The sequence below is a fragment of the Manduca sexta genome, chromosome 10 (assembly GCF_014839805.1).
Source record: "Manduca sexta isolate Smith_Timp_Sample1 chromosome 10, JHU_Msex_v1.0, whole genome shotgun sequence".
Lineage (NCBI taxonomy): Eukaryota > Metazoa > Arthropoda > Insecta > Lepidoptera > Sphingidae > Manduca > Manduca sexta.
Genome location: NC_051124.1, coordinates 2,113,202 through 2,136,902, shown reverse-complemented (window position 1 = coordinate 2,136,902; position 23,701 = coordinate 2,113,202). Strand labels below are relative to the sequence as shown.

Here is a 23,701-nt window from a genome sequence, read left to right as displayed (position 1 = left end):
TGAAAATTACCGTCTTGATTCTGAAATCGTCTTTTACAAATATTAAAGAAAAATCAAGCCAAAGCAGCCGCGTTTACGTGTAAAAATTATATTGAATGTAGACACTAATTTTAGGTAATGAAAAGTACATCAATTTGAAATTGCAGTTCGAGGAAATAACAATATTACTTGTTCTTTTTTTGTTTAACTCACAAACACACTATACAGAAATAAAATTGAAATATTGATATTTACCTCCTTTTAATCAGCAAAACTTTACGTACAGCCCAGTTATTACTTTGCTCTAAATAATGATCCATAACCAGTGATAAGTATTGGGTGCAGATTCATGTATCGGCATATGTAGTCGTGCACATTTTAATTAAAAGCCTCTTAGCTTTAATAATGCATTTTATTCACTTGGTGTGCAATTAAATGTAAATACGAAGTAATATTACAAACACGTAACAGATAGGCTAAATAATTTAGTAGAATGCCAATGGAGGAAAAATACAATCACAATGGTAAAATAATTGAAATCGTCTAATTATTTCTAGATATATATTTTCAAGTATTTGGCGTTGAATATTCTGTTTTTTTCGTACAAAATCGAAGTTTGGTAGATGACTGTTTAATTTGTTATGTTCTAAAAGCTCATGCCGTCTCTGTCTAATATCGAATATTTGAATCCCTATATCTTTGGCGTTTTGAAGATGTTAAGGTAGTTTCATCTGCATTTATTATAGGATTTATTTTATGTAAACAAGAAAATAGTAAACATGTCGAAAAGCAAGGAAATATTATTTTTTTATAAGACAACAAATTTTGTTTGTAGTTGAAAATTGAAATTATATTATTCTATATGTATATAAGCTTAATAAAAATATTTGATCATTTTTCGATTCACTTGCATTTTGCGTGATAGTGAGGTACAAAAATATCGATGGTTGATGTTAGTATCGATAATACGAAGTTTACTATTAATTTTATATAAGTCATATGTTATACGAATCTGAATGTTTTAAGTTTTAATTATTGTTTATCTGCTTTTAGGTTTAAAATCAACGTAGTTACGAAGTAGCGTCGGAGGCTCTCTTAAAAGCCATATTATATAACGTTTTATTAGAAAACGCAATTGATTTAAGTCCACGCATAAAACCTAACATTTGCAATATACAAAGTAATATAACGAAAAATTTCCGGAATATGAAGTCTTCTACATACCCTTTTTTATTTAGGTAATTAAAATCTATCGATGTTTATTTGGTTAGTTCACAACTTATGTGAATAATTCGTTTACAAGATTCATTACTAGATAACTGGTCTTTCCGGCGTTTGCCAATTTTTATATCATAAAATCCGTTTGGAAACATAAGCTAGAAAATAAAAAACGATATTTTTTTGCGTTGATTTATGTCTACTGTTTTATTAAAGATGTGTAAAGTTTAGCTCATTCTAATCTATATATTGGATTTATCTGATTATATAATGTACTGCACATGCGTTTGTCATCGCACACTTGATATGATGTAGTCAAATTGAATGTTCAAATGTGCGTTAATGTTTAGGTTTTTAATAAAAGTTATTTTGCTACAGAATTTGTTTTAATTTCAACCTTTAGGTTAATTTACTTTGTGCAAATAATGTTATTTTAATTTGATATGGGAACCAAACGGTATCTTGTTGCTCTTCAAATACAGCCTATGTTTATAATACAACATAGACTCAAGTCCGATATTTTCCTAACATTTTATTGTTATATGTTGTTGGTGTCCGTGTAAAAAATAAATATAACGCGAGTCGAGCTATTTTTATTATTGAGGATGAAAATTAATCATTAAACTCATAAAATTATAAAAATTGTTTCGATTCTGTAACTTTTAGCTTGCTGTCAGTTCAGAAAGCAATTGATTGGTAATAGAATTGAATTGCAATTCTTAAAGTATCCTGCGCCGTCCCCAAAAAGAAACAAAACCGTAATACTCTAATATAATTTATTGATTTATATCACATACATTATTTACAAATTATCAAATACAATAATTACATTTCGTACAGTAAAGCCCATTTCAATGTGATCCTAAATATATATAAAACTAAATCTTTTGCAACGCAAAATAATCGATCGTATTGTTGCACTGACTGTAACATCAATAGTTAGACATGTGTGTATCCAATACTATACATTTTGTAAGATATAAAATAGAATTAGAAAACAAACAATCAAATTTCGAAATACTAGCCAGTGTAACTACTGGACATAAGACTTAACATCTCATGTCTCAGGATGGTGAGCGCAGTGGAAAACCGAACAATACTTTGTAATTAAAGGTGTTGGATGGTGTTTCTACTGTTTATAAGCGATCGTATCGCTTACCATCAGGCGAACGGTAAGCTAGTCTCGTCATATAAAGCAATAAAAAAAAGATTTTCTCGCCTATAGATCACATTACAAAGACAAAATACTGTATGGCATTGTAATGCATACTTATCTTGGCATATTTTAACAAAGATGTATGATGTATAGGTAGTCTCCTCTGTAGAGCAAGGCAACCATATGTTCTGTTGTTTTAAATGAATTGTTGTAACCCGGCAATTTTAATGTAAACCATCCAACCCTCGCATTCATATAAGTTTTGAAGCTAATTGTCAGTGCAACAACACCATCTCTCTACATTACAATCACATTACACCTCCAATGACCTGACCAGTGTCATTAGCACCTAACCTACATTTGTCCGCATCAGCAGTTAGTTTCAGTCCATTGCTACAGTTTGAAGCCTATGCACACGTTATTAAACATACTGAAGTAACGTACAACTAAAACGCGATTTGGTCGGGAGCTGTGTACTTCGACCAGAAAAATAAAAAACCTCGCCATGTAGTGGTAAAATATCGAACTAATTTATTATATTGACAACGTTAACTTTAAAATAAAATAAGCGATAGTGGCGCCCTCAAGCAGATTGCGTTTTCTTGGTCAGTTTATATTTTTACAAATCAAGGTGTGTATAAAAATCGCGCGTTTTTAGCTCGTTTAAGATGTCGTGTGCATACGCCTTTACACTTCCCACAACCCACCACTCCCACGGAATAAATAACTCAAATTGCACCTACAAACACCGATAATAAATTAAAATAATTTAACCATCATGACGTGATGTTTTAAATTTCCTATAGGCTGTAACTGAGTCGATAAGTTTGACATAAGAGGTCTTGACTTGAAGTTATTTATTTTTATTACTTATGGAATAAAAAATATTATTGGTAAAGGAATTATTAGGGTTTTAAAATTATAAATTCTTTACTCGTAAATACTATCATTTTGGAAACATAAAATGTGACCATGAATCTCTTTTCGATAAAATAATATTTCACTAATATCATAAATACTTTCTATATAGACATATAATAGTCTTTGTATTTTCGTTACAAAACAAAACATAATACTCCGCTATTGATTATTTTCAATTTAATCGCGAACCGCTTTTACCGCTATATTGAAAACGGAGTATTTTTATTTTATTGCTGATAGATCTTGATATACCCTATAAACCAATACATAAAAAATATATTCATGGACTATAGACAGACAAACAGTTTATGATTCCTTCTAACACAGTATACGTAAACACAGTTTCTTTACGAAGAAGAAAGTGCTAGTTATTTCGCACTCTCAATAATAATTTTACAATTATCGATATTCGCTAAGATTAAATTTTTAACTTTCCAATGCGAATAAAGAAAATTTTGCTATAAAGTACCACGAACTGACGAGAATACAATTTTATATCGATAAAATAATTTTGTTCCTAAAATATACACAATATATCGATAAGGAAATCAAAAAAATATATAATTTATATTCTAAATTCGTAACAACACTAAACTACTTTCATATGTCGATAAGGTACGGACATCTTTATAATGAACATATATGAATATACTTACAAGTGATATCGATTATTGTACGAGGCCCTCGTTCGTTTCAATTTTGTCTAACATATAAATTCATTATTGCTAATTATACACTTAAGAATAGTGAGACAACACATTATCGATTTATTGGTGCTAATAAAATTAATCGATATCTTATTAATTGGTCGTAGCTACGTTTATATATCGATGGAAATACATTTTATGTCGTCTCACTACTCATAGTTGGAATATATAAATAATCGTTTCACTACATATCTTATTAATTAATGTGATTATATTTGAAGGCAGTAATGTATTTGGTATTAATTATATTACACATATTTTAGTAAGATAATATACATTTGTCAATCAGTTCTCAAACGGGAATGTTCTTTTATATTATTTTATACCAGATAATATCAATAGTAATGAAAATACTCAAATTATTTTTAACTAGGTTTCTTGAAGGTTGTTAAGACTGCTTGTAGTAGATATCAAGTGCAAGCAACAGATGTACGTAGATAATACAAGATGGCCGCTATTATTGTATTATATTATTACCTTCGGGCGAAAACCCTCTTATTGCTTAATCAACTTTGCCTGCTTTACTAGACAGGTAGTTTTGGCGGCATTAGACATAATTCTCTTGTCATTCCACCCAATAACTCTTCAAATATGACACTCAAAAGCACCTGACCTGTGTAAGAGTATAATTGAACTAGTTCCGCCGCGTGCCGTTAGATGGCGCTGTAGTGTAGTTACTTGTGCGGCACGATGGCGACGAGGCGCAGCAGCGCCAGCGAGAGCACCTTGTCGAGCGGGTCGAGGGTCCCGCGCTGCAGCCACTTGGGGATGGTGGTCCGCGCATGGCTGAACCCTAACTTCTGCAGATGTAGTCCACGCCGTACGGCTCGATCGACTTGCCCGCCCATGATAGTAATCTGTCAGATAAGGGGTACGTTATTGTTTTACGGTCAACCTATTACAGCAAATTTTGCAACTTTGTTGACCTCGGCTTTATCATGACAATAATAAACCACCGGATCAGTTTTATAAAATGTTTGTGACATCATGTTGCTCTTTCTCCCCATACCCGGAAACTTACTAAGCTCACATAACTTCATTTATTTTTGAGCTCTTGTTTTAGTACCCACCTGACGGTCGGCTCCAGATGCCAGGTGATGCAGCGGTAATCCCTGTAGTCCTGCGCGAGTCCCTCGGGCTTTGGAGTCCGCGTGTTGTTGGTGTTGTTTGCGTTGTTGGCTCCGCTGGTGCTCGCCTCTCCCCACGCTGACCGACCAGCTCCGGGCATCTGAGAATAATGACTCAGGAATGTACTTTACATGTTATATTTAAAATGATAGTGGCTTCTTAAGTATACAAAGTAAAAGAAAGAAGTATATTGTTAGAACAAAATAAAAAAAACACCAAATCTTAAATAACATAAACGCCTCCCATTCAGCCATATACTACAATTGGTATTGTACAGCGCCTTTGTAATACTGCAGTGCTAGTTTGGAATAATAAACCCATTTAATCAGTTATCTTTAGAATTGACTTGTCTATAATTAACAAGTCTGTAAATAAATATGAGTTAACGACAAATGGTTTTAAGACCAAGGTATCAGAAGAGGAATGGTGTAGTCCTTCACGAACTCAGGCTACCATGTGAAATTAAAGATATACTCACAACGCGATCTTTCTCCTTGATGTAGGAAGATATGAGATCGTGCAGGAACAGGAACGCCTCCGCGTCCACCGACACGAATATGTGATCCTCGAACTCCGTGATGAAGCTGCACTCCACGACTGGCTTCTCTTCTGTAATGTTAAATTACATTTTACAAATTATTGTAAGATTGATAGTAATATTGGTTATGTCCCTAGTTGGACAATTAGTGTAGAACGTGTTCGTTCGTATGCGTATGTATGTATACGTGTACGTACGTTAGAATGAATGGATAAACGGCTAGTCGTTGTTTGAATATGTAATTGTTAGCTTGTATTATATTTGTATTAATGTCAGATAAGTTTTACTTAAAATAGATGTTTCTCGTTCAGCAATTGAGCGTGTTACCAGGTTTTTTTTTATAGGGACTCATTAAAACGGCCCCACCGCACCGCTTTTTGAATGGAGTAGGATCAGATGAAGTGTCGAGTGATGAGAAGTGATAAGTCCTCGTCGACACAATGATGTCGGGCTGTATGTATGAGCGCGTGTACTGACCGCCGTCGCCGGGCGCGCGCGCGGCCTGCAGGTGGTGCGTGCGCAGGTGCAGCTGCAGCGCGGGCAGCGCGAAGATCACCTCGCGCACGTGCTGCTCGCCCGCGCCGCGCCCCGCCCCGCCGCCCGCGCCGCCGCCGCCGCCCTTGCGCTCCGTCGAGCCGCTCGCCCCGGGCGCCGCCGTGCTGGGCGCCGCGCCTGCGCCTGCCCCCGCCCGGGGCCCATGCCTGCCTCGCGCTCCAGTGACGGGAACATCTCGATGCTAGAGAAAAAGGTATTTATTTATATTGTTAATATGTATTGCGCTTTTGTACTTGACTGAAGCATCTCATTGTAAACAACGGATTGGGCAGTGATTTAATTTGTTTTAAAACCAATTTAACACTACATAGAGTCAAGAGTTCTAGAAACTCATGATTTAGGTTACTGCGTTTTCATATTAGTTAATATACAACATTTCGTACCGTCGATCTCGCTGTTAGCGAACGCATAATGGAACCATTCTCGCAAATGCTTGAACTGCGGCGGGAACAGCAGCGCACGCGTCATGCGGCACACGGTGGCGACGGACTGGTGGCCGCCACCACCACCGCTCCGTGCCACTCCCGCACCACCCAGGCTCGCCGTCAAACTCTGCACCACGTGCACTTCCAACTCCTCTGCAACCACATAAAACATATAGGTTACTATCAAACACCTATCAGAACATAGGACGGGACATATACGGCGAAAAGTAGGTGCTATGGTTGCACTACCTACTGCCTCGAAAATGAAAAGGGCGACATGTATGACTAGAAAAAAATGACAATAAAAGAATAGGTCGCGCATTGTACTTTTTAAAAACATAAATATCAAAAGTTTATAACAAATTTTAAAAATGTAGAAAGTAGATTCGCAATTATAAAACTCACCTTCATCATTCGCGACCTGCTGCGCTTCGGTGGCAAAACTGATGCACGGGTCCTTCAGGCTGAACAACGCCCAGGACTTGGCCTTGAAACTGTTGCCATGGAAACAGGCCAGCGATATGTTCGTGCCGTGTAGCTCCATGGTACCGCCCAGCACCGTACCTACAATTAGGTAAGAATATATAACTTATACAGGGTGTTACAACAAGTCGGTATAATATTCAAACCATGTGTAAGGACTCAGAAATTGGATATTAATTAAAAAAAATATAGTATATTTTTTAAATAAACACTATTATCATACTTTAATTAGTTGAATAGCAATAAATTGTAAGAAATTATTATTGTTTTATATAGTTGTTTTATAGTATATTTTTTTTATTTTTTATTTAATATTATTTCATTTGTCGTTAGAATTATCGTAATTATAATCTGTATAATGTATTCTGTGTGTCAATTTATAGGTTTAAATATAATGGTCGATCTTTGTAACACCCATGTTCAAAATGATTATCGATAAAAAGTTACCGTTAGCCGGCAGAGGCGTCGGTAACGTCGACAACTACGCATGCCCGACACGAGTTGCAACACTTTCTGCCAGTGCCGGTGGTGGCGGAGCTCTTGGTGCGTCTGCTGGCCCTCGTTCGTTGATGTTGCTTGTGCTTCTGATGTAAACAAAACGAAAATATTATCGATTGCTTGCTTATAATATCGATAAAAAACAGTTTTAATTTATAACCTCAGTATTTGCAAGTCGGGAATAAATGTTTTCTTTATAATATTCTGAATCTATGATGAATTTATTAGGATTAAAATCTGATTGAGTCTATTCGAAACTACATCGACTTGATTTTAATATCACTCACGTTCCCTCTTGTCCCTGCGGTAGTTTGGATGCAGCGAGCTGAACACGCGCTTGCTGGACTTGAACTGCTGCGTGAAGAATTCTTCGAGTTTAAGCTGCATCTTGAGCAGGTCTGGCGTGGTGCTGCGACTCATCAGGATCTGCAGCTGGTGCCAGCTCAACGTGCCGTGCGTCAGGATTATAGCTGGCCTGAATTGGACAATATACTTAAATTATAATAAAAAGGCATTACCATCCTTCTGGCCACCTAACAAATTAAAAAGAGGTATATAATAGGTTTTTGATATTTTTTTGAATAAGAACCATGATCGTCTTGATTACTTCATGCCAGTTTTATATTCGATATCTATGGATTAGATCATATAATACAGGTTGTTAAGGTGTACGGCAGTGACTGGTCCCGCCCGGAGTGCGTACAGACCTGGCGGTGGGTCGGTGCGGGTGCGGCGCGGCGCGGCGCGTGCGCGCGAGCCACTCGTCCCGCAGCGCGGCGCGCAGGCGCGACACGCGCGCAGCAGCGCGGGCGTGCCCATGTACTCGGCGCGCAGCTCCAGCGCCGCCAGCCGCACGCCGCACACGTGCGCCGGGTTCAGACCGGGCTCCTCCGAGCTGTGTACTGATACAGACCTGGCGGTGGGTCGGTGCAGGTGCGGCGCGGCGCGGCTTTACCTGCTTCGAACCTCCTGGCGCGGCGCGCAGGCGCGACACACACGCGCGCCAGCAGCGCGGGCGTGCCCATACTCGGCGCGCAGCTCCAGCGCCGCCAAGCCGCACGCCGCACACGTGCGCGGGTTCAGACCGGGCTCCTCCAGGCTGTGTACTGATCAGACGGGGAAATCAACTTTCGGCTTCCACTGCAATAATGTCACCATGCCACTGGCCAGATCGTCAATACTGATACAAACTGGCGGTGGGTCGGTGCGAGTGCGGCGCGGCGCGGCGCGTGCGCGCGACACGCTGCGTCGCAGCGCAGCGCGCAGGCGCGACACGCGCCAGCAGCGCGGGCGTGCCCATGTACTCGGCGCGCAGCTCCAGCGCCGCCAGCGCACGCCGCACACGTGCGCCAGGTTCGGACCGGGCTCTCCGAGCTGTGTACTGATACAGACCTGGCGGTGGGTCGGTGCGGGTGCGGCGCGGCGCGCGGCGCGTGCGCGCAGCCACTCGTCCCGCAGCGCGGCGCGCAGGCGCGACACGCGCGCCAGCAGCGCGGGCGTGCCCATGTACTCGGCGCGCAGCTCCAGCGCCGCCAGCCGCACGCCGCACACGTGCGCCGGGTTCAGACCGGGCTCCTCCGAGCTGTGCTGATACAGACCTGGCGGTGGGTCGGTGCGGGTGCGGCGCGGCGCGGCGTGCGCGCGAGCCACTCGTCCCGCAGCGCGCCAGGCGCGACACGCGCGCCAGCAGCAGGCGTGATGTACTCGGCGCGCAGCTCCAGCGCCGCCAGCCGCACGCCGCACACGTGCGCGGGTTCAGGCGCCGAGCTGTGTACTGATACAGACCTGGCGGTGGGTCGGTGCGGGTGCGGCGCGGCGCGGCATGCGCGCCAACAATCGTCGCGGCGGCGCAGGCGCGACACGCGCGCCAGCAGCGCGGGCGTGCCCATGTACTCGGCGCGCAGCTCCAGCGCCGCCAGCCGCACGCCGCACACGTGCGCCGGGTTCCAGACCGGGCTCCTCCAGCTGTGTACTGATACAGACCTGGCGGTGGGTCGGTGCGGGTGCGGCGCGGCGCAGCTGCGATGCGCGCGAGCCACTCGTCCCGCAGCGCGGCGCGCAGGCGCGACACGCGCGCCAGCAGCGCGGGCGTGCCCATGTATCGGCGCGCAGCTCCAGCGCCGCCAGCCGCACGCCGCACACGTGCGCGGGTTCAGACAGGCTCCTCCGAGCTGTGTACTGATACAGACCTGGCGGTGGGTCGGTGCGGGTGCGGCGCGGCGCGGCGCGTGCGCGAGCCACTCGTCCCACAGCGCAGCGCGCAGGCGCGACACGCGCGCCAGCAGCAACGCAGGCGTGCCCATGTACTCGGCGCGCAGCTCCAGCGCCGCCAGCCGCACGCCGCACACGTGCGCCGGGTTCAGACCGGGCTCCTCCGAGCTGTGTACTGATACAGACCTGGCGGTGGGTCGGTGCGGGTGCGGCGCGGCGCAACGCGTGCGCGCAGCCACTCGTCCCGCAGCGCGGCGCGCAGGCGCGACACGCGCGCCAGCAGCGCGGGCGTGCCCATGTACTCGGCGCGCAGCTCCAGCGCCGCCAGCCGCACGCCGCACACGTGCGCCGGGTTCAGACCGGGCTCACTCCGAGATGTGCACTGCGCAACAAAACATATTGATGGTATTAACCATAGATGCAGATTAAAAACATTAGTAAACAAATCTGGGACTTTCCAAGCGCCTCGTAAATGTACGGAGCAAAACTTTGTATTTTATTTTACAACTTTCCTGTTGCGACGACATTACTTTAGAGGTTTTCGTTGACCACACGAATCTCGTGAACAATATTAATCATCAATAATTATTCCAATTGTTATTTTACCGTTTATGTAGCGTGAAAAAAGAACTTGGACATCAATATTGAAAACATCGACTTTGAAACAAAATTGTCAATATTTTCACACTACTAAAACAATAATTTCACCATGCCTACCACGAGCAACAGATCTCGTCACAAAAGAAGAAACAAAAGCAAGTGGGTGGTACCGTAAGTGTCGATGTGCGAGGCGAGATGGCGCCGCCGACGATGCCGCCGCGGTCGAGTTCAGAGCGCTGCAGCGCCACGCCGAGCAACATGTTGCGGTGCCCCGTGCTGCCGATACTCAGCCGCCCCGAGCAGTTGAAGTCGCGCGACTGCCAGCTAGACAATAACACTCCAATTACGTTCATGGACATAATTATCGATAAATATGTCAAAATGTTTGGCATGCCCTTTATTAGTGATGACAGTTCCTGTTCTTTACAAAACTACTCCCATATATGCTTGAACAGCAATTTCAATAGTCGATGTTTTTTTGTAAAATCTCGCAAAACAACACATTCTATTTCACAAGCGTCTAAAGTATAGACTCGTACCTGACGTTGCCCATGACATTGCCCATGTTCATGTGTACGTTGAGACGCGTGAAGTTGACCGCGAACAGCACCAGCGTCTCCCACGCCGCGCCCATCGACGGCGACGACTCTTTGCTATCTGTCGGGACAACACGAATCTCTGAAGTGAGGTGTCTATAGATATGTTTAGATAGAGGTTTAAAAAATAAAGTTTAAAATTACTTACAGAGAACGATTCAAAACTTACAGAATAAAGGAACATTCACTATTATATCTATAGTTGTAACTAATAAATATAGCAAAATCAACCGATGTATAAGACGTTAACTTACGCAACAACCTGTATATATTAAATGATTACCTTTAGATTTTTGATGATCAACAGTCTTTGTTTTCTCTCTGTGGCAATACTGGCGACACTGGTACATTGTTGCTAGAACTGCTGCAAAACAAATTATCGATAATAAAAAACAGAAACATAAGTTAGCAAGGAACGAAAACTAATGTAATATTAACGACTCTTAAATATGAAGAGTTTATAGCTACATCCCTAATTTTGCGAGACTAAAAATTTATCGATAAGTATATATATCGATATTTATTTTCTACAAATAACATTATATAAAATAAAAAATAAAATAAAAATAAAATGCTTTTATTCATCACGTAGGCGAACATGGTTTTGCTTATGATAAGTCAAGGTACATGAGAACATTTAATTATTACTTAATTAGATTAGCTTATATAAATAAAGACAATTTATATTGAAAATAAAATAAATGAAAAATATACCTAGTAAACAAAGAAGCCAGCTCAGGCTGGCAGGGAAGAAAAATAAAATGATGTATATATGTATTTTGAATAAGCAATAAGGGAGAAACGCGTCGCGATCCACACCGGCGAGGACATGAGCCCTAACCTAGCTAACCTACCAGCCTTTCACTAACTACCTAAGCGATGACTACCCGAAGAAGAAAGGCAGAAAGAAACTCCGGGCTTTATTTTTTGTCATCAATTGTCCATTCTTTTATAATATTGTTATTAAATATATATTTTTTTAATAAGTCTTTTCTATACAAAGTCTGAATTATATAAGAATACACGCAATGTTCGTAAAGTATAAAAAATAAAATAAAAGTAATTTTAGCAATTTTTAAAATTAACGAAAAAATCGTTAATACTTAAAACTTATTCCAATGAGGTGAACTGTGTGACACGAGAATGCAGTCATCGGGAGAAAATTTAAATCATAACCGCCCTAAAATCCGATATCTATTTTTACTTAATCCTAACATTCGCGTATACATAAGACACCATAATTGTTAACACCTTTTGTGGCCAACTGTACATTTTAAAAATAGTAATATGCATTCACTCGTTTACACCTTCAAACAGTTTTTTGTCTTTTTATTGCCTTAACAGGCGAACGAGCAAGCGGTCCGCCTGATGGAAAGCAACATCCGCCGCCCTTGAACTTTGCAATGGCAAAGGCAGAGCAAGCCGTTGCCTACCACTAACTGTAATCTGAATTCAAAGCTTGTGATGTGGTTAAGGAGTCTGAGGCTGTTCTAACAATATGTTTTTGTCATCATGAAGAATTGCTAATGTTTCGCAAATGGTGGATGTTGTGACCGCCTTAAACAAATGTTACTTTTAATTATTATTTTTATTGGAACTCTGTATTATGTACCTAATATTGTAACAATCTATTGGTTGGCCTATACTAATAAATAAATAGGTTACTATACTATACCACAAATGTTAAGTTGAGATGTTCAACTTTTGTATTCATCTTTCCTGCCTTACTTTGCTACTTTTTATTAATCTGACATTTCATAAAGTTTACTCCATGGCCTACGTGATCAACAAATCCTGAAGAAGCATTAAGTTTGTTAAAAATGTTATTGTAAATAGAGATGACGGTTATAACTGGTTTTAATACAACGATGCCTTTTGGACTTTGGAACAAAATCACCACTTAAAGAGGCACTTTAATGAAGTTTTAGATAAGAAAATTAATAAAACGATCTCTTTTTTTGTTTGCCTTTGGAATATTTTATCGATTAGGAAATTTATATTTAGAATAAAGGAGAGTGAAACCAAGGACCTTTCCATAGCTAAAAAAAATATACAAAATCAATAAATAAAATAATGCAATACCATTAATTATTCATAATTATTAACGACAGATATAACAATGGGAAGGCTACATAAAATCAGTCACAATGAATCGTAATTTAAAAATATGAATTAATTAACTTGTAACATAGTTAACATTCAATAACTTATGTTCGCGTCTACTACAACATTTCGCGTGTAAAATTAATCACTTATTCAAAACTATGAATTTAACTAAAAGTATTAAATAAGCGATACTTTTTGATATACGGGCACTGCACCTGATGGTTAATGAAGGAGGGTCTAATACATTGTCGTCTGACGAGAGATTATTAACCGTCAACAGTCGACACAAGTATGCCGGCCTATTGGAATAGGATATACAGGCTGCTCCTGGAACGCGACACATTTACGTGAGCCACTATGGCGGGTTTTAACACCTTGTGTACGGTGGTCGCTATCCGGACAGATATAAAATATATCCTACCACCAGCTGTACCACCTATTTACTATTTTAAACTTTTTCCAGTGTATCATTTTTTTGTGAAAATATTTTCATAATAAATTATGTGTTTTCATTTTTCAGATACCGCTTCTATAAACTCACAAACCTGGCCAACTTGTAATAATAATATAGATTTTTATCGATTCCACTTTATGACAAAACATTATACTTGTATTCAAAGTACAGATATGCTGATTATTTCCCATTGGTCGATTTTATCTTTGGAATTTATATGTACCAAACCTACTATACTAAGTGCAGGGTAACATATTTACTTTGTGAAGACATTGAGATGATTGTGAAACCTATTATAGATTATTGAGTGTATTTAGATGAAATTTGGAACATAGGCCTTATAAAATTCTTAACACAATTCCATACCAGGTTGATCTAGAAATATAAATTTTACACCCGGACTTCTTACGTAACGTATGATAAGACAAACAATTTTCGAAAATTCAATCTCAAAAGGGCGAAATCGGACACTTTCATATAAATAAAAGAATTACATTCATTAGCTTACCAGAAAATTACAGCACAAATCACTGTTCAAAAGTTGAATTAGAACTAACTATAACGATTGATTTTGTTACAAAATTATATAATTGCGATAAAATATCGGATTAACAAGATATTTCGATTTTAAACGAAGTCTTAATCAATATTAATTTGATAATACATTTTAAGATAGTACTGAACGTGCCTCAAAACATAATTATATTTAGATTAACACAACAACATTTTATATTAATTACATCGTTTCTACGCTTTGACCTTTCCTACTTTTGAAAGGATTTTTGTCACTACACCTTATTGCGGGTTGATATGACCTCTATAGCTCATAATATATAAAAATACTCTAAAAATAACCAAAGATAATACTATGGGAATCACCGACGCGGATTGTTAATTCATAAACAACCATTGTTAATTCGTAAACGTTAAATAATATAACAAATTTAAGCACAGATTATATATTTTTAAATTACTGAAATACATTTGAAAATGGAAGCACGCGTTGGTACTTTATGTCGAGTTTAAAGAGAAAGTCAGCATAACGCGGTTATAACGTTTATCATTAAAGGCATAACGCGCACCAAGACGGAATGGAAGAGGATTCAATTTTTTACCAAAAGACATTCAAACTTATCTGATAGGAATACGGCATAAATTCTAATGTTTTAAATTGATTCCGTGGCATCGAAAGGGATTTCCTTCCACGGCGTTGGAGAGCGCACTAAAGTATCCCGGATGGGATATGTGGCCTGTATCTATCTGTCTAGCAGTTGGTCGCCGGAATGCTACAGTATCTAAGCTGCTAGTGTGCGCTAACCTCTGGCAAAAGTCCTTGCTATTTCATCTCGGTTGCATAGGCCTTAATGGGCATAAAAATAACCATTTTACGTAGTGTCGGTAGAAATATACTATGTTTTTTGCCTAAAACAGCAGTGAATTAACCTAACTTGCCAAGTTATTCATTTTATTGTATTAGTCTAAGACCCCTTTTAACAGAATCTAAAAATGTGCCGAATCAAATTTAGTGTTCACTGTTCAGCCTAATGTAGAAAGTTAAATATTATTAATATTCGACTTAATAGAACTACAAATTCAAGACATCGTGACTATGTTCCGCCGAGGCTATCAGAGAGAAACATGTCCTGTCAAACGTGGCTGCTACAAGTATTTCCGTTGCCAACTTATTTGTGAAAAAAAAGAATCCTAAATAATTGACGTTAAATTATGTTTGTTTCGAACTATGCCCTCTCGAACTACAGAGCAATGTACCTACTTCTAAGATAACTGGAGTCCAATATAACATTATCGTAATTGAACGTCATAAGTCATAACTTAGTGATATGAACATGTTTACTCTCATTTCTGATTGTTACAAAACACAATTGTATGTGTTTCTATTAAATTTTATAAAGGACAACGCCCATGAGCGTCAACAAAAACATTTACACTCAATTGATATTTTTTCCTTTTCCTATTCTTCAATATTAGGAATAATCTTAATGATTTCTTATATTTACGCGAATGTTAGACATTAAATTAAAGCTATTTTACGGATTTTATCGCGGTTTTTTATATTATTATCCATATATCCCGACGTTTCGAAGACTTTGCAGCCTTCATGGTCCCCCGTGACCGTAAATATCAGTAAAATAGCTTTATTTTAGGAATAAGCTTGACTTAGATATATACTAATATTCAATCTATCCGTAGGTTCGTATCATACAATCATATTACGGAAAAATAGAACATAAGTGCAATTTAATTGCCACCTATGAGAATGAAAGTTAAATGAAGGTTGCATACGAATTGATATTGCGGAATTTGATTTACGATAATAATCTGCACTTATATCACAAATCCGCAAAAGTAATTTATTGCTTTATCCGCATATTTACAACTGTTTACGACAGATTTCGAGTTCCTTTAAGGATGCCTAGTTGATTAGTGCAATCATCCCTACATACTGCTTTCTAGCAACTTGTCTCTAAGAGTAAGCGGGTTTAGTCTCACCGCATTGAAAAACTCCTTCGGCAGAATGAAACTGCCTAACCACCAGTGAAGGATGAAATTTTCCGAAAGGAAACCCGACAGAACATATAGATACTACTAATATGCATAAATGCGGTTTGCGAATCGTTGAAATAATAAGATTTTTAAATTATGAAAAGGAAGCCGTCTGTAATCGGATTACAGTGCCGTTCATCCCGAGAGTAATAATATATCTATATTAAATATGTACTGGAATTTTTAATTCGATGGAGTATTTTGACAACTGGACAATTTTTAATTCGATGGAGTATTTTGACATCCACATATGGTTGCCAGTCAACCCTTAGTGCTTCTACTATCGAAAATAAAATTATATAGATAAAATAGAACGGTTTTCCTTTATTTTGTTCCATTCGTATGTAACATTAAACTACAATTTGCCCAATTGGACGTCCACATAATGTTCGACTATATAAAATACAAACTTGCGTTCTAAATTCTGAACAAGAATGTGATAGTTCAAAGAAATTTAATTTCATTAAGTTCAAGTATGTAGTTTGGATTTTGGTGATACTTTGAGAATTTATATGTTAGCACAGCAAATCATTTATTCAGTAATCAATAATTTGTAATGCAAATTAGTAATAATACTACATCAATATGGTGAAAAACAAATTGACATAAAACTGGATCTCTAATAATTAAATAAATTTTACCGTTTTAGATGAAACCTGTATCGTTTTATACAATGTCAATGAGGACATTGACCTGATAAACAACTTGTTGGAGACAATGAAATAACGAATATATAGCATAATAATTAATACATGAATAATTTGAAACATAGAAATGTATTTACAACACATAATAGTTTCTTGAATGCAATTGGTGAATAGCGAGACATCAAAAAAATATTAAAAATTGTATTTGTATACTATTATTAAGTGATATTTGGGTTTTCTGCTCAGTATCAGCCCGAGTCTGGAATTTGTGCCCGATATGGCGATAGGCTCGCCCCCTATCACATCATGGGACGGAACATACTTGGCGAAAAGTGGGTGCCCTAGTTGCGCCTCTGCATACCCCTCCGGGGATAAAATGCGTGATGTTATGTATGTACTATTATTGCACACACTTGGCTGATACCAAGCCAATACCCAATGTCACTACCTAACAAGAGATTATAGTCCTACACTTCAATATGATATTAACACCAATAAAACTATAGCAACAAGCGATTAAAGTTGAAAATAAAAATAAAATGTCATGAGTCAATATATTGCCTATCTTACTTTTTACTCATACAAATGTGAATGTTTGTGAAAATGTTTGGATATTTGTATGTTTGTTTAAAGTAAATGCAGATACAACTGAACATATTTGGATACAGGTAGATCATGTACAGATTAAAACATCTACTTTTGATACCGGTAATTTGGTCCCATGAGAAAATTAAACTGCTTTTCAGATTTTTTAAATAGAGGGTGCCAGTATTGCATGTTGTTTTGGGGATTTTTGTAGAGGAAAAGGCTTTACATGTGAGCAAAGCTGCGCTCATAGTCCAGTCTATTATATTTAATGGCAAAAATAAGTTTGTTTTGTGTTGTTTAACTTATTATAAAGTATAGTAAAGGAAACATCCGAAACGATAGGAAATTTTTTAAATGGGAATAAATAATATGCTAATATATTATTATAAAGTTGAAATTTCCATAAAGTTCATTCTCCATATTATAATGACATTAAAGAATGCTTCTTGCTTATTTAACTTTCAAAGTTTCCAATACAACATGGAAAACCAGCTTTTGTTGAATACAGGGTTAAATATAGATAGTTGTATAGTGCAAACTGCTGTGATTATAAAATTTAATTTTAATTTTTACAAAACAATGGTGAGAAAAAGACTAAATTAAATAGAACTTAATTATTAAATTGTAAAAAAACATATTATCTGATTTCTTTTCTGTCTCTACTTTTAATTTTAAAATTTTTCTAAATCACTTTTAACCCTGTATAACATAACTTTAAGCATAAAAGTGGAAGAAAGTGAAAGCAATAAACTTTCTAAAACATGCCTTCACCAACATGACACACATTTGAGACAAAATAACCAATGGGATGTTGTTGATCAAGGAGTAATTTTGAATTTGGTTCCACAAACATGACCAGATACATTACCATCATCCTGACGTCACATGTCCCCAAGCGAATGGAAAACTGTGTGAACCAACCTGTCTGTTCCCAGCCTCGCCTCTCAGCTGCCACACGAGCTCGGCGCACTGCGCCAGCCCAGTCGCTCCCAGAGGGTGCCCCTTCGCAATCAGACCACCACTCGGATTAACCACAACCCTGCCTCCGTACGTATTGTCTCCTGCATCAATGAACTTGCCGGCCTGTCCCTCACCACAGAGTTGGAGGCCTTCATAAGTAATCATCTCATTCGCAGCAAAGCAATCATGGAGCTCTACCACATCTACTTGCATAGGGTTGACACCAGTCTTTTGGTAAATCCGTTTAGCAGCAAGAGCCGCCATATCATAACCCGCAACCTTCATGAGACTGTTTTCTTGGAAAACAGCTGGTGTGTCTGTCGCCATCTCCATACCAATGATCTCTACAGCTTTGTCTTGTAGTCCATAGCGTTTGACAGCCTCCTCTGACATGAGTACTGCGGCACCAGCTCCGTCACTAGTTGGGCAGCACTCAAGCTTAGTGAGAGGACCGTAAATCTTTCTGGAGTTTAAGATCTCCTCAACTGTGTACTCCCTCTTGCTTTGAGCGCGAGGGTTCTTGCAGCCGTGACGGTGATTTTTAGCAGCGATCTTGGCAAGGTGCACCTCTGTCGTGCCGTATTTCTTCATGTGTTCAATAGCCGCGTTACCAAAGTATTGGGCAGTGATCGGGGCTCCGGTTAATTCAGTGATGTCTCCCATTTTGAGAGTGTGTCTGTCTAGGGGGTTAGTTCTATCGTCGAAGTGTCCGGCGCTGAGCGCTCCGGGCGCCATTTTCTCAAAACCTACAGCCAGCGCGACGTCACAAATGCCGCCCTCGATAAGTTGTTTGCCGAGGAACAGGGCGTTGGAGCCGGTGGAGCAGTTGTTGTTCACGTTGTAGATGGGGATGCCGGTCATGCCCACCTGGTACAGCACGCGCTGGCCGCAGGTAGAGTCCCCGAACACATAGCCGCAGATGGCTTGCTGTACGTCGTCGTATTTGATCCGCGCGTCGGCCAGTGCGGCCAGCACAGCCTCCTTGCCGAAATCGGGATAGTCGCCTCCAGTCGACGGCTTGATGAAGTTCGTCATTCCGACGCCAACAACATAAACTTTTCTAGGCATTTTGGTAAAATAATTATTACTATACCTCAAGTAGAAGACGCTTGGCGATCCGGAACTCTCGCGGCACAATGAAATTGAAATTCGCTGGAGGTACGCGCGGTTTTATTGTGAACAAAAGATAACTGTTATATCTACAGATAAAATAGGCGACTAATCTTATAACAAAGATGCACCAAGTGAGCGGCTGATAAATTGACAAAGTCCAACTTTACTCCGTTTAATTACCCCTGGTCACGTGACCAATGGTGTTGCCGTGACAATTTTTTTTACCAAAAAATTTTATATTCCTGGAAATAACAAGATTTTAATTTTGTACTGTTTATAAAATGATCACCAGGAAATACAATCTACTTTAACAATTACGTACAGTTTTCAAGCTATTAACTTTTCTCACATAAAATAAAAAATATGGATGTAATCTAATTATTTTAGGATATGAATAAATAGAATATTTAGTAAAAAAGTGACCTGATTATATTCATTTGCTTATTTTGGACATTACGTTGACACAGCATTATTTATTTTTTGTTTACCAAAACATACTTTTTATATAGACATTATAAGAAATATATATATTTCATGTCTTCAGTATAAAATTATTTTAAGATTGTCTTTGCAATTTTCACGAAATTACTATATTTCAAGTGATCCAAAACGCTTCATTATTACATTTATGCAAACTGACAATATTTTTAAAAAATAGCCACGAATGTTAGAGACCATACATTTTTAAATTATCTTTAAATCTCGTTTTTCTTATTAGTTTGGCAACATTAAGCGGACATTGACATTTGATATACCTTTTGTCGAAATCATCAGCTGTCAAATATGTGCTTTTCAAAATGGAGATAAAATACAGCGCGACAGGGTTTAACGAAAGCATTTTAATAGAGTTCGGAGACAGACAAAATTTTATATTATCAATAACTAAATGTGCAGAGTAAAGAGAGTTCAAAGTATGAACGTATTTATTACTTACTAATTTTAGTCGATTTAATAAAGCAACACTTCTATTACATTTATGGCTGGTATGAACGTCAATTATTTTAAAATAAGAATTAAAATATAAATTATCAAGAACAAAACACTTCTGAACTCTGACATATTATTTCATTCTGTTCAAAATTTGAGTACTGAGGGATGCTCTAAATTTTATAGTTTTTGTAACTGTTATAAATTTATATGTGTACATAAAACATTTTCAAGAACATTTCGTAAAAATGTCTTTAGACAAGCAGAGAATCTTGAGTGAGCTGGGAAGTGTAGTAAATCAGTTACAGAGTGCTGATTGGTAAGCAAAGTTTTCTTAGTATCTACTACACCAAAATAATTATATGTGTGTTAGCCCTGCATATTGTAAAGTCTAAAGCGTTTGTCATAAAATAAAATCCGTGTAGTAAGAAACCCATAACTATCCGCGTACCATATCAACTAGCTGATATTTCTAGTTATGGAATGTCGATTTTTATGTTTGTTGTTTCTATGTGGTATGTTTTCTTTACAGTGGTTGTATGGGAAAGTTATTTAACAATTCAGGTCAAGGCAGTACTTGTGGTGGAAATCAAATGGGGAATTATAGTGGATATAGACACGGCTGTTGCCATGGACACGGGTGTGGACATAACCACGGTAATTCGTACAACAGTCCGTGCGGTGGAGAGCCTTATACAGCGATGAACTCAAATCCCATGGCTATGGGTAGATGCAATCCACCCAAACTTTACGCCGACACGTACAATTATCTGAATCAAAATCTTATGCAACCTGTTGTTAAAGACGTATACAACGATTTGAAGAATCTCACACCAGCCAACACCATAGCAAACAATCCAATGGCAGGTCAGATGGGTCTCTCTCTATCAGACAATGCAAGTAATATGCCAGGTCAAATAAATTATTCAGGCCAAAGCAACATTGCTAATCCTATGACAAGCACTAATATGGGTAGCAATCAAATACAAAACATGCCCAATACTCCTGGAATGATGGGAAACCAAATGATGGGAAATATTGCAGGAATGGGCCCTCAGATTGTTAACATGATGACAGGCGATGGAAAATCAAAACTAGCTAATGTTGATGGACAGGCTCAAGGGGGGCCTTTGACCGGCCCTATGTTAATTGATGCCCCAAATTCTCCGTACGGTCAAGTTGGCGTTACACCCATAAATCAAGCAAGTGGTTTTAACCATGCCCCGCTTAATCTAGCTGCAGACGCATCTTATGCAGCTCACGGATATTCTAATATGCAGCCACAAGATCAAGCTCAAGTATACTCACACTTACAACCACAGAACCAAACAATTCAGAATATGTACGGTGCAGACACGAGATACGCTGATTCACAAATGAGTGGTATGACCACTAATTTGGCTCAAAGCAATGCTAATACTCAACAAATGAGTAATGTGAATTCGAATCCAGCTGCTCAGCAGATGAATGCCGCTCAACGTAACCCACATGGGATGCACGCGCAAGGCGTGGCAAAATTCAATGAAATGTTTCCGGGTGTAATGCAAGGATTAGGTGGAGACTTAGGTTTCGATCCGATGGCTATTGCGATTCAAATGAATCCGGCGAATCACCAGAAAGTTGCTATGGATACCATGCAGAAAATAATGAACGGGACTGATGTCAATAAACTTATCGATTCAGGAGCTAATTCGGCTCTGCAACCCGCGATTACCGGAGTCAAGGCAGCTGCTGCTAGCTTTGCACAGCTTCCGTCGACGCAAGCACAGAATGCTTCGGCTGTTAATCAGCAAAATATACCAAATCAAGTTCAACCTCCTACTGAAATTATCCAAGGTCAAAATCAACAAGCGAATTATCAACTAACACAAAACCAACCACAGTTACAGCAACAAGTTTATACAGCCGTAACTGGAAACTCCAATTTAAGTCCTCATGAACTTCAACGCTATTCACAACTACCGCCACAAGAGCTAGCACCCTCGACACAACAAATGACAGATACACGGAATAATATGACAGCTCTTCATACGCCAGAAAGTAATATGATAAGTGATCCTAGAGCCCAGACATTTGAAACTCGACAAGATCCACCACCTCAAGCAATGATTAAAGATCCTATTTTCCCGGTAGACACTTCGAAAAATACTGTATCACCTTCTTTAATCAAGACGAAATATTTCGAATACAACACTTTAGGACAACCGGTGGAAATGTTGCCAGCGAAGATGTTCCATACACAGGAACCGAATCTTCCTCAAACTCTGTCTCCACAGCCATTACCTACGAGAAAGAGAGACGAGCCTATGAAGTACAGTAATGTAAAATCCACCGTTAGCAAGACCTCTTTGATGGCGAACAAACCTTTTGGAAAAGTCCCCAGTCGCAGTCAGCTTCAACATATTTACAACCAGTACAAGGGTTCTCAATCCTTCACGCAGCAGAATGTGAGGGGACCTGCACAAGGTGTATCTCATTCTGAAGGTCACATCGCAGCTAATCAGGGAAATGTTAATCCACAACGTCAAGCACCTGTGGAAAGAGTCGGAGATGTTGTAGTTAATAATTCACCGCCTAATGCTGTGCCCCAGAAAGTACAGCAAGTCATGGAACATATTGGTGATGTGCCCGTGGGCAAAGCTCCGAGCCAAGGCGAGCCTATTAAGGTACCTAATATTTTATAAATTTACTTAGTGATAAATGAGATTACTGAAACAGATGGTAAGTATGTAATTACTATACCCACTCGTTAACACAATGCGAAATGAATACTGACTGTTTCATAAAAAATAATGTGGGGTTAGAAAGCACAACACATTTTAGGTCTCCGCACCACCAATAGATTTAGTAATAGGTCATTCTTGTTTGTGTTTCAACACTTTTTCGAATGAATCTTGTAATATTTCAGGCACCGCCACCAAATAGTAAACTAAGAAATGGTCTACAAGACATAATTTATACATCATATCCGACATCTGCTGCGTGGTCCTTCCATGGGAATAACCACACTCCCTATTATCCTGGACGCCGTTTTCGGCATAGAACCTAAGTATTGATATATTTTGTAATTATATTGTGCATATCGAGAAATGTTTGTGGACGTCATAATTATTTATAAAAATGTATTTTAGAAAAATGTGTACTGCGAATAAAGTAAAACGTAAACCTGATTTGTTTGGATTTTTATATCAGTGTGGTGATATTCCAGCAAAGAATGGCAGAATTTTTTTTTCTATTCAATTTATATAAAGCCTTATCGAATGCTCTACCGCCACTTTTCCTATTAGCCAGCTTGGAGATCAGAAATAAGTCAAAAGATAATTTAT

At 39.0% G+C, this 23,701-nt stretch overlaps 2 protein-coding genes and 1 long non-coding RNA gene across 3 annotated transcripts in view; 1 reads left to right on the top strand and 2 right to left on the bottom strand.

The window, feature by feature from the left end:
• Nucleotides 1–19,629, bottom strand: part of LOC115441778 (non-specific lipid-transfer protein) — a 36,100-nt gene extending 16,471 nt beyond the window's left edge. Inside the window, exon 1 of the mRNA XM_030166680.2 lies at nt 18,297–19,629. Within this exon, the coding sequence (XP_030022540.2) occupies nt 18,297–19,403 (1,107 nt within the window). The 5' untranslated portion in view covers nt 19,404–19,629. The remainder of the gene's footprint in view (nt 1–18,296) is intronic.
• LOC119188954 lies at nt 10,655–11,364 on the bottom strand. Its single transcript, XR_005112176.1, has 3 exons — nt 11,299–11,364; nt 10,959–11,076; nt 10,655–10,743 (listed from the first exon to the last, which is right to left on the bottom strand). It is a non-coding gene; the product is annotated as an uncharacterized LOC119188954 (long non-coding RNA).
• Nucleotides 19,630–20,466: 837 nt separating the features above from the next.
• On the top strand, nt 20,467–23,545 carry LOC115441822. The gene is made up of 3 exons (XM_030166736.2): nt 20,467–20,694; nt 20,908–23,041; nt 23,284–23,545. The coding sequence occupies exons 1-3, from the start codon at nt 20,624–20,626 to the stop codon at nt 23,422–23,424; spliced, it is 2,346 nt and encodes a 781-aa protein (XP_030022596.1). The 5' UTR covers nt 20,467–20,623; the 3' UTR covers nt 23,425–23,545.
• Nucleotides 23,546–23,701: the final 156 nt, after the last annotated feature.

Coding starts and splice junctions, on each gene's coding strand:
- LOC115441822 (XM_030166736.2), top strand. CDS start 20,624: ATGTCTTTAGACAAGCAGAGAATCTTGAGTGAGCTGGGAAGTGTAGTA. Junction 20,695..20,907: donor CAGTTACAGAGTGCTGATTG/GTAAGCAAAGTT, acceptor TTTTCTTTACAG/TGGTTGTATGGGAAAGTTAT. Junction 23,042..23,283: donor GCCAAGGCGAGCCTATTAAG/GTACCTAATATT, acceptor GTAATATTTCAG/GCACCGCCACCAAATAGTAA.